Source organism: Nothoprocta perdicaria, unplaced genomic scaffold (genome assembly GCF_003342845.1).
Source record: "Nothoprocta perdicaria isolate Ctin4 unplaced genomic scaffold, notPer1 scaffold_22, whole genome shotgun sequence".
Taxonomy (NCBI): domain Eukaryota; kingdom Metazoa; phylum Chordata; class Aves; order Tinamiformes; family Tinamidae; genus Nothoprocta; species Nothoprocta perdicaria.
In genome coordinates, this window is record NW_020455415.1 from 1,866,013 (window position 1) to 1,877,810 (window position 11,798).

The 11,798-nt window shown below is 41.8% G+C and overlaps 1 protein-coding gene across 1 annotated transcript in view; it reads right to left on the reverse strand.

The window, feature by feature from the left end:
- Window positions 1-4,338, reverse strand: part of MAP7D3 (MAP7 domain containing 3) — a 31,037-nt gene extending 26,699 nt beyond the window's left edge. The window contains exons 1-2 of the mRNA XM_026039098.1: window positions 4,297-4,338; window positions 311-412 (exon numbers count right to left, since the gene is read on the reverse strand). Of these exons, the coding sequence (XP_025894883.1) occupies window positions 311-412; window positions 4,297-4,306 (112 nt within the window). The 5' untranslated portion in view covers window positions 4,307-4,338. The remainder of the gene's footprint in view (window positions 1-310; window positions 413-4,296) is intronic.
- Window positions 4,339-11,798: the final 7,460 nt, after the last annotated feature.

Consider the following 11,798-nt stretch of genomic DNA (forward strand, 5'->3'; position numbering starts at 1 on the left):
AAAAACTTGAATTTCAGGCAGAAACAAACTGGTAACTAGCACAGCACACACACACACAAATCACCTTCGCCGTTCTGCCCTGCAGAAAAGATAGGCAACTTTAGCAAACGAACTCTGAGCGAGTCAAGACCACAACTTGTCATCACAACTAGACCTTTAACAAATCTAAGGAGCAGGCCAAGTGCCTTACATTCTGATCTTGTCTRAAGAAAGAGCATGAAACTGCTTTTAAAACATGTTTTATTCATTCCCATTGACTCTCTCTAGTGAACCCAGTACTTCAWTAAAAAACAATGACCAATAATTATACCTGGTTTCGTTGCTGTCTTTATGTTTATTGAGGTCTGGACTGCAACAGGGCTAACACCACTTTGGCTTCTTCTTTCTTCTGCTATGGCTTGGGCTGCAGCAACTGTGAGAAAGAGGCATTCCGCATTGAGAAAAATGATCTACATCTCATGAAAGAAAGATGGGAATCTACTTAAGGCTGAAGAATCTTTTATTATGTGACTAAATTTAGAACTACTTGTCTTACAAACAAGGAAACAAAACTCTAGAAACTGCAGTTTATTATTAATTAGCATTAGCAATAAACTATAGTAATTAAAGAAAAATGTTAACACCTGTTTTAAACAGAAAAGGCAATCCTAAAAAGTAACATACAGTATTCTGTGATTTTAAGCATAACATGAGGGATGAACAGTAGAATTTGGTGTTATATTTAAGAAAAAGTTGAGAGCTCTGTGGAGGATCTCAGGCTTTCCTTTAATAGGGTAGCACAGAATGCAAAGGAAGAAGGAAGAGTCTCTCTCCTCTTCATGTATTTCCATGACAACTAGTTCTGTCATGGTAATAATCCTCCCTAAGGCTGTGCCCAAGAACAATCACCTCCAAGTGTTTAATCCCATGTGATGGCAGTGATAAATGCTGATTACAATACTCATTCAGCAACTCTGAATTGTCACCCGCAGCTGTTGCCATGTCTTGAATTAATTTTTCATTGCAGCCCCAAACAAAAATCTTCCTCAGTGCTCTCCATTACATCTCCGGGGCTCTTCACAAACAAATAGGAGACCAGATAGGCTGCGACATGGTGAGATTACCAAGTGGCTACGTTGAGAAACAGGAGGGTGCATTACAACCTCACTGTGTGCATAAAACGTCAATCAAAAAGCTGATTTTGTATGTGCCACACGGACAAAAATGCTCAGAACATCAACCAGAGCACAAAGTTTGCACAGTCACATATCCTGAACCCACCSGGGCTTGAAAACACCGCAGTAAATAAACACCATCTATTGTGGGGTTTTCTGAGAACAAGAACATATTACCAGGGCATTTAGGTCCAAGGAGACCTTTGCAGAACAAAAATGCTAAAAGAATCTCAGCAACTTTAAATACAATTTAAAATTAGGACAAATGCAGAAATGCAAATGCATCTTTTCAGCCCCCATGCGAGTGTGGGTGAGAAAGGACTGGAAGGTGCAGGTAGATGGAGCCAGCTCAGAGCCACCAAGGCTGAAAGCAGCACGATGGAATAAAGAGAAGGATGTTAAGAAATGAATCTTATTTTACTTGCAGAAGTATTCTAGAGAAATACTACAGAAATATACTGCTATTCTACAAAACACTACATTTTATAGTACATATATAACACAAGAGAAATCTTGATGAATAAGCCAGTTGCTATGGATTTATGGTACTAGGTATTTATCCCTTTAAAAAGAAAGAAAGAAAAAAAGACACAAAGACTTTCATGTTGAGGAAGGCTCCATTTAAAAAGTGTGTCATACCTGCAAGGCAATTAGTTCATCTTAAAAATATAACTAAGGTTGAAAAGAATTACCTGAGATCCTATAGAAAATCAGCAATGTAGGTCAGAGAAACACTACAATTTGCAAAGGACATAGAGGTGAAAAAAAGTCTTCTTAGCAAAAGAATTCTGGATGWCAGTTAAAATATTTCTGTTCACTGCTTCAGTGCCCCAGAATTCGAATAGGAGCAACGTGCTCACACAGTTGAAAGAAGCAGATTTCAAGGCACCTGCAGCGCATCTTCATGCTACATGGAAGTAATCCATTTAATTCCAGTACCACAGAATATCAGAATTAAAGGTGAACTAGGGATTTAAACAAACGACTAYTAAAAAGGGTACAGCCACCCCAGTGAATGCATTCCTGATAATGTGACTGAACTTCACAAGTTCACAGGTCTCAGATCAACAGAAAAGTTTAACAACCTTTCCGTTTTTTTATGGTAAAAGAGAAATTTGTGATTGTTCAAAACCAACAATCTTCTGCTTCAAGAGAAAATTAAATTACATGGTATTGCACTGTGCAATGTTTACAAAATACCCTGTTTTTATTTTGCTGTTATATCTCTAAGTATCTTAGAGATAAATTTMATTTCTCCTCTGAGCTTCCACCCTCAGCAGTTACTAGAGGTTGCAAAACTATCATGTGTGATCAGCTCAATATATGTGCTTACTGTACAGTCAGTCTACATTTAAATACTTAAGCTAAAGCTAGCACAGGCCAGTAATAACATCTGCATTCATGCACTATAAAATAGGGCTGTTTGGAACATGAAATAATCACATGATCTGAGAAGCAGTTTTCCTACGGAACATTCATTGCCATTTAACACTAGATATCTGGTCAAGTAGATCATGAACAAACCAGACCAAGCAGAGCACCAACTACTTGAGGCAAGATGCCAGATAAAACAAACAATCCCATTTCTTTCAAATATATCTCAAGCTTGTAATGCAGCTAGAAACACAAATATGATGATACCCCCTTTGCACCGACTATGACGGCACTTCCCTTCACTGATCAGGTTTCCAATATGCCCTGACGGGACTGGAGCTAAAAATAAAACCTAATTTCTATTTCTATCCTTGCCCTTAGGTAATACCCTTGGTCCCTGCCAAGAAAGGCTGTCAAAGGACCCACACAGTTCTTAGTATAACTCATTAAGAACTGAACTGGCTCTGTCTCTAGCAAGATTTAGGGCTGCATCTTTTTCAGGGCACCTTTGGACTGACTAGACATTCTCCTCTTCCCTTCCCCTCCCTTGCCAGAAAGTAAACAGAATGCACCCATTTTCACAGCAATCCTATGGTTCTTATGATTTAATGACTCATTATGAAAACAAACAAAAAATCCCAGTCCCAGTCCTTAAAATTAAGGTTAGGAGAGGCAAATGGTAAGGATTGTTATCTAAACATTATCTAAACCTAAATGTTTTCAAAAAGGTTTAAAGCAGGTATTCCCAAGTCCATAAGCATTGCARAATGCAATAATGAATTCTATCCTCAACAGGCATATCTGCTTTTAAAGTGAACTGTGCAAGTGAATTGTGTAAAATTTGCAATATGACACTTTTGTCTTGTTCCACTACAGCACTTATTGTCTGCCTGGCTGCTAATAATCTCTTTCTGTAACACATTTCAGACCCTATTTCTTTTAGCAATTTTTTGCACGTGCTCTTAGGAAAGCAGAAGTTTGGATTCTAGTTTGAGATTTCTGGCATTTTCTTTCACGCCGATTTCCACTCATTAACTACCACAGGTTAGAYGAGTGGATGCAAGATGATGTAGTTCGGCTGAGTACTGCTTTTATGGCATGAGTCCTTGCTCAGGGCACCCAGAACAAGGATGCACCCTGACATAAACAACACGTAGATAACACTACATTTCCGAGGACGCACAGAGTGACCCTCCACATTATCCTCTTTTCTTTTCTTCCCACCTCTTCCTGGTACCCTCATCTCCTGTTCGGGTTGCAGGGGCTGACAGGCTCCTTCTCCACCACCGAACACACAGGCCTCCCAGTCGGCACCTCCTCACAGACCAGCTGGAAGGCAGATGGTTCTCCTGTTGTGTCTGGTCACTCACCAGATGGGAAGCTCACAGACCTCCCTAAAACAGCACGCGCTGTCTCTCGGCTTCAGCAGGCTCGAAGAGCTTCGTGCTGTCTTATCCTTACAGTTTGTTTGCACGTTTTCATGTTATATTTATTCCCTACATGTGCAACTTATTTTTATTACATTAATGCACATTTCCCTCCCACAGAATTTGCCATGGTAATGTTCAAGTCCACCTCTGCAGCTTCTGAAACAATCTGGTTTCCTTCTCAGCATTCAAGGCAGCTTAGGATGATTTCTTCAGCTCACCATGAATACAGATTCCACTGCAAAACTGCTCAACACAAACATTTCTTTGTAGTGCATGAATTAACATGTCCACAAATAAGAACATGAGACAGTTTTCCAAAAATTTAAGTTATTACTTACCCTTACACATCCATACTCAGATTAGGAGCTGGTGACATCAAAAAAAACCCCACATAATTAACAAAACTACTTATTTTTAATGAGGCAATCTACAAAGATATGGCAGAAATAATCTCCAAGACCTGTTACCATAGTCATTCAGCCTAAGGCAGCTCAGAGAGGCACCAGTAAGATTTCTAGTTAGGATAATTTGTGGGTTGATCTCTGCACACTTTTCCCAAGCGGAAGAACACAAGCTAAGCCAAGCTTGAAGGTAATAACAGCACAGACCAAGGAATCAAAATTTGCCCTTAGAATAAATAGAAACCTTCTCCAAAAACTTTCCAAGGTCAGAGACACCATAATAGTGCTTTAGAGCAGAGAGCAGTGTATCTTCAATGGAAGGAGTCATTCTCATGCCTGCTGTGTCTCCTGCTCTCTTATTTTAACCTTGTTCATGCTGTTCTGCCAAGAGTTTCGCTCCTCTGTGCTCAGCACTCAAAGAGCTCAAAGAGGAAGAGGAGGCGTCAGCGGCTCTTGCAGAAGCCATCGCAGGGCTGGTGGAAGCCCTGCCTGCAATGTGTGCACTGAAGGAGCTGACAAYATAAACCCACTCCTTTCTCTGAAAAAGGGTTTAGGCTTCACAGTTTGGGCTTCTTTATTAGTAAGTTATGATATTACTCACAACCCGAGTGCCACGAAACTGAACTGTGGCTGATACTCGCAATTACTCACTGGCCTTCAGCTTCTTTCTGTTTCCCCTTGGCCACTGCTTTTCCCCCACAGTTCTTCCTCGCCTTTGCAAAGTCAAGTGAAAAAGCTTTGCATGTAGCACGACACACTTTTCTCCAAGTTCTTTTYTTTAAGAAAAGACTCCTTCACCGGTCACTTTTGATGTGATAAGACAATTTGTACAAAAAGGCATTTCAAAAGGGATAATGCTCCAATTCACAAATTCTCCACTCGCTGCAAGGTTTAACGTAACTGAGATCTCCCCGCTCTCCCTGGCATTAGTTATTAATCTGTTTATTGCACTGCGCTTACAAAGCTTACCTGCACGGTGACCTCTCTTTACACTGCTGCTTCTTACAGAAAGAATATACAAGCCTTACAAAACCCTTTGTGCTCCTTAGCAAACGGCCCCGCGTTGCTGTTGCTTCTTTTCTGTTCAGAAGCACAACACTATTAAGACACAGCTTCAGGGAAGCCAGAGATTTGGAAAGATTGGAAAGCTCATTTGGTTGCTCAGTGAAAGAGCAAGTCACTAAGATGCTTGTACTTTATGTAGAATTTACCACCGGAATACATTAAGGTTGCATTTTTGATCTAAAGAGAATAATTCTGCACAAAGTTTCTGTGGGCTGACAACCACAAACTGTTCTTGCCAACTGCAAAACAAACAGAAGTTGCTTTCATCCACCTTGAATGATTGCTTTTAAAGAAATATTAGACATCAACTTTCACGCTGATGCAATAAACTACAACTAAAGCTTCTCTTAACTATTTACCTACTCCTGCACAGTGGAAATTCCAACATTTCCTAATACATTGGCCTAGCATGAAAAAAAAAAAGTACAACAAATATACTCTTACATTGCCTCATGCAGATTCACAGCGAAACCTAAGGATTATGCACCATAAACTATATGCTTACGTATAGATGAGTACAGATCACATAGTCCAAATAGAATTAGATACATTTTTAATGGCTACACAGGGAACAAAAAAAAAAGGTAAATAGCAAAGGTTTAAACACAGTATAGTGAACTATTCGTATCATCTCTGCTGTACAGATCCTTTTCTTCCACTGCTAATGCTTTCCATTGCATCAGACTACTACAGGAAATTTGGAAAAAATATCACATATTACATAATCCAATCCATATAACACTGGATTAGCTTCATTCACATGAGAGCAATCCCAAGACTGACCTGCAGAGCAGTTTAATTCCTATTAGAACGTGTAGCTCAAGCAGCAGCAAAAGCTAAACTGAGACAAACCAGCTGGCTCTAATTTTGTCTTCTAGCTGTGGAGGAGGCCTCACTCCTGTTCACACACCTGCACCTTAAATTAAGCCTGGTAGGGAAGAGGAAAAAAAAAATAGYTCCAAGCAAACTTCTGGTTCTCTCTCAGATCTGTTTTCCCCACTGTATTAATTCTTTCATATTGCATTATCTGTAACACTGGAGATCAGCTTAGCTTCTTCCATCTCTTACTTCCCCCTTTCCCGAGCAGCCTGGTTGGTTGGCTCATTCCGAGCATTTTCCKGTGATGCTTTTGTCCTCTGCTCGCAGGCTGGCTATTGTGCAGCATCCTCAGCCCAAACAAGGCCTCCAGTGACACAGCCTAGCGCTGCAAGTCACAACAAACTTGAGACAAACCCCGTAACAGCACAATTTTGAGTTGTTTTTACAAGGAAGGATAATAGTGCCTTTACAAGATAGCAGTGAAAACTATTGCTTTTGTCTTTAGGACAGATGAATTCCTTGTGGCAGCTTCAGAACTCATCCCAAAGCTGTTTCTGCTCCTGAACAAGAGGGGCTACGTTGGTGGTACCAGCATGACAGCAGCCTCCAGGCTAACACGGTGCTCAGATACAACCCTGCARCACACAGTGCTAGATGATGCTGGCAGGTTAGCTGAGTGTTTTAATGCTGCAAAAAGAGAGGCTAGAACAAAAAACCTCAAAATGTGCAAAATGTAAATGGAACTAAACCGTAAATTTTCTTAAAACTGAATGCTTAATCTAAACAATTAAAAACTGAAGTTCTGATAAAAGGTATTCCCTAATGATCTTGACAAAACTGAGAAGATAAACTTCAAATTTAACAGAATATATTCATTTCTGTTCTTCAAATATAATATCAATTCSTATTCTTGTAACCAAATTCTCTCTTGCTTTAGAGTGGGATAATAACACCTAGAAGCCTTAAAGCATTATTTAGAAGGAAACAAATGCCAACCAAGGAGCCAGCTTTCCTTAAAAAGCAAACGGTTACGTTCACTTCTCTACATTGTGAACACACGCGCATACTGTAGATTACTGAGACATTATACATGACAGCTAATGGCTCTCTCTTTCAAATTAAAACACATTGAGCAACATTTGATTTGCTTCCACAAATCCCACGCTCCTAACAAGTTAATCACTAACATCTAGAACAGTTTTAATTATTGGACAGGCATGTGCAAACATATCAAAAGCATATCATCAATTAAGAACTACCTGGTTGTAGGCTGTATAATTAGAAGTTAAATGGTTCTAATTCATTTGTGGTAGACCAGGAATTTGCAGGCTCTAGTTTGTTTTTAGAACATCACAAGTCATCTGATAAGTCATATTCAGATACGTCTCTTAAATTGCATGCTCAGAATTGTAACTATCAGCGTATACTCTCACAATATGGCTATAAGTGACATGAATTTTAATTAAATATGTTAATATTTAGAGATATTTCTGTAATTACGACTATCTCAGTATTTCTGCATCTCTCTCACAGTATCCCAGTACTTTTCCTATAAAACCTCCCTATTTTCGACAACTGAGAATTAATAACAGCATCAATAGCTTTCAGTAAGAATACAGAGAGGTACGTTTTAAGTACACAGGAAGAGGCAGTCTTTAATCCAAGTCACATTTTAAGGCTTTGTAYAGTTAGGACAGTACAAGCCACAATATATCTGGGCTTCTGCCATTATACTACCAGTCCTTGCAAGACTTGTTTCATCTGAATTGAAGCATGAAATCCAAACGTATGTTTCACAGTTCTAACACATAAAGGAATATGTAAAGAATGCAGTATTCTCTATGAGAAGTTTCCAAAAATATGTAGTCTGTGCATGTGGAATTACTTGAGATTTTATTCGTGCTTGACAGCAAGGAGGAGATTTTTCTTGAGCGCATTTGGAGGAATTTGAASAACCTGAAGAAGTTTTAAATTAAAATAAAATCCTTCTTTATAAACCACTTGCAACTGGAAGTCATTTTCAAAGTGCACCTAATATGTAGCACAGATCTTTGTGAATCACCGTGAAATTATTTCTACTTTGTGCTACTGTATTTCCACCACCAAGAAGAGAATGAAATTAAGACTAATAGCCGGTACTATTGCATCCTCAGCCCTACCTGGGAACACTCTCTCCCATCACTGGGGCCTATGCATCATCCAGTTTCTGTACAGTTTCTGCATTTGCCACCTCAGCCCTCTATGAAGGATGCTTACTACCACTTCCTTGCGGGGAAAAAAAGCACTGAAGCACGGAGAGATCTTAAAGAATTTCTCAGAAGTTATCAGGAGTCTGACAAAACAAGAAGTAGAACCCAAATCTAGTCAATGACAGAGACATCCCAGCCATGAGGTCTCCTTTCCTCCACAGACTAAAGTTGGATAACTCATGCAAATACCACCAGTAAGGAAGAAAAAGTGAATACTGAAGATGTTTTCACTGCCGTGTCCCCATGCTACAAGGAACCTGCCAAAGGAAAGGCTTCCTTGTCTTGCAGTTCAAGTTTTGAAGGCCACTCTGGTCAATCACTCTATAAAAGCCAGGGGCTCTTAAGAATGCAAATTCAAAAGCAAATTTGTTCTTCTAGGCAGGAACTCTGATGCAGAGATTAATGTATCAGTTAATTCATCAGCTGGATGCCAAATTCTACTCCTTCCACACCATTCACCCTCCAGTTTGCCAATTCCTGCTGTGGACGGTCATCAAGCCCCTGCCAAGGAGCTGTTTAGTATCTCCTTTTTGCTATTATCTTGTGCTCTTAAGTTAGACTTTATTAGACAACTACTATCCAGAGACCACACAAATCAGCACGTGTTCCTCACTACTTGCTTGAGCAATAACGTTTCCCTGTCAGTTATTCAGCCTTCTTTTACTGCTGATTCTGTAGTAAGGAAGCCGCAGCAACTGTGCCCTGGGCAAAACGGACAAAGTCAGACAGTGTCACTTATACAGGGAAGAACAAGTAATTAGACTGAAGCTGTTGCTTTTAGTATACAAGGTCCAACAAAACTAGGTTTGGYTATGGAAGTAATGGTGGCTGTGCCTGCAGCTAGATTAACTGAAAAAGGCCACAGAATGAAGGCACTTTATTCTTCCTCCATGCCCCAAGACTGCACAGATTTCCTAAAAGATTGTGCAGGTCTCAGAAAGGAAAATACATAGATACTCTTTTAATATTTTTGAACGCATTTCTCAACAGTGATTCAATATATTTGAATCACTAGCAATGGAATAAGAAACTGCCACTTCTGTGCTGCTGTTTCACAGCACACTATCACACTTGACATCTAGTTCAAGCTTCCTGTGCGTGCATCATAGATGGAAGCGCTACCTACAGCTGGACTGCACCAGCTTTCTGCTTTTTGCTGCTACCCAAAGGAAGGAAGATTGGACACGTGTAAGGACAGAGAATTAATGCAAAGGATTAATTTTTTGCATTAATGAAAAACTGACACTTGCAGGTATGCAGAATCCTAACTATAGCTGATATTAAAAGAATGAGGAGCACCTTTTCATTCCCTCAATACTAGCTTGAATTGGCAAGAAAAGGTGGCATTGTGGTGTTCTATGTTTTCAAGGCCTAAAACAATTAACCAGTTCAATCAGATGAAGCCTCAACTAGTATCAAAAGGCTGTGACAGTGAGTGGAAGCAGGGAGCAAGAATTCAGTAGTGATTTGTATTAAGGACCTAGGAAAGGAACATGTATCTCCAACCCTGACCAGCAGAAGGATTCCTGGCTTCTCAGCAAGATGCTGCCCATCCTTCTTTATTACCCTGAAACAGGAAACTCCCAACCAGAAGTTCAGGTCAAGGGGCTGATGCTGCTTGTGGCACTATATTCTGCTTTCCATGGATGCTTGCTCTCCAGATTGGTAAGGATGTAAAGCACATAACTGCCCACAGAACAGCATAAATAGGGGATACGCATTCTAGCTAGCCRAAATTTTACAAATTAGTTATCGCTCAGTCAGCGGAGCTCAGGAAGAGCTATGTCCTTCTGCCCACACTTCCAAACCCAACAGAAAGCAGCAGCGCGGGACAAAGCGAGGTTCCTCGAGCCACCTTTTTTACAGAACTTCTCCAAACAGCTGCAGTATCAGGCTTGGTTGTTGTTCACAGCTTTGCCAAACAGCAGCAAATACAGCAGCAATTATCTTGCAAATTCTACTGTTAATCACTGGCCTGCACGTATTATTCCCAAACACCGCTTGCTTTCTCCAGATAGGGGGGAATGCTGCTGMCAAGACAGCAGGAGCAGCAGCGCGGTGGCCTGAGCACTCGCAGTGAGTTCACACCAGCTGTGAGTTCATCCCCTAACACGTAACTGCTTGAAATGCACTCCAAGTAAACTCAAGTTTAGATTCCAGATCAGTGACTTCTACCCCCTCAGGCGAAGAAAAAAATCAAGGTCTGTCATTTCTAGGATCTAGCCAGGGTTTTTGTTGGGGTTGAGACGACCCGCATATTGGAGTGTGTGTGTTCCTAAACATTTCTAACGCCGGTGCTGCCCGGTTCAAGGAACCTCTCACCTCTGGGTGCTGAGCGCTGTCAGCCGGCGCAGGCACCCTCCGCACGATGCCTTTGGGATATCCAGAGCATGCAATATGCAAAACAAGACTCAGCAGTTTTTGCAGCACGGAYGGCGATCAAACACATGATCTGTGCAGGTGGCAAGCACCTTCTGGTAGGTTATTATCTTTCCCAAGCACTTAAGACTGTGTTAATTTCGAAAGGGAGGAAAAAAAAGTATGAAAGAATTAAAGAATACTTCTGATATGGTACAGTAAGGAAGAAAACCTGCTAGATAGGAGCCTTCAGGACCTTTTGCCAGCACTCTTTTTTCACTAATTGCACAGCCGTGTTGGAAAAAGTCAGACAAGCCGTTTGCCAGGCTTGGTTTTGTGCATGGTCTGGGTTAGGTAGCTTAGATCAAACCACCAAATCAAAAATCACGGCACGCTGCCTGATTGCGCCAGGACTGGGGTAAGAAACTGTTTGTCTTTCACACAAAACCGATGTGTGCAGCTGTGCCCAGACCCCATTTCACACCTGCACAACCTTACCAAGGGTCTTAAGTATAAATAGGCACTCAAACACACCCGAGGATGAGACCAAGGCAGCACAGAGCTATATTTAAGTTTCTTTAACCCTCTTACGACACCGATTCGGACAGAGGAGGGGGAAACAGGGATGGCGGGAGGGAGGGGGTGAATGTTTTGCTTAGGAAGGAGTGACCCGGCCGCGCGCTCGGGGACGCCCCGCCTGGGACGGCGGGAAGGAAGTTTGGAGCAGGGAAGCGGCGGCGGCTCCGGCCGAGGCCCGGCCGCGCTGGGGGGGCTCGGCAGCCCCGGGAGGAAGGCGCTGACCCTCATCCTCCTCACGGCACGGGGTGCCGCGGCTCCCCGGCCGCGCAGGAGTAGGGGGGCGGCCGGGCCAGGCCGAGGCGCCGACTCCGCGGGGTTCCCTGCCCACACCCGCCGCCCCGCGCCCCTCTCCTCGCTGCTCCCTCCACC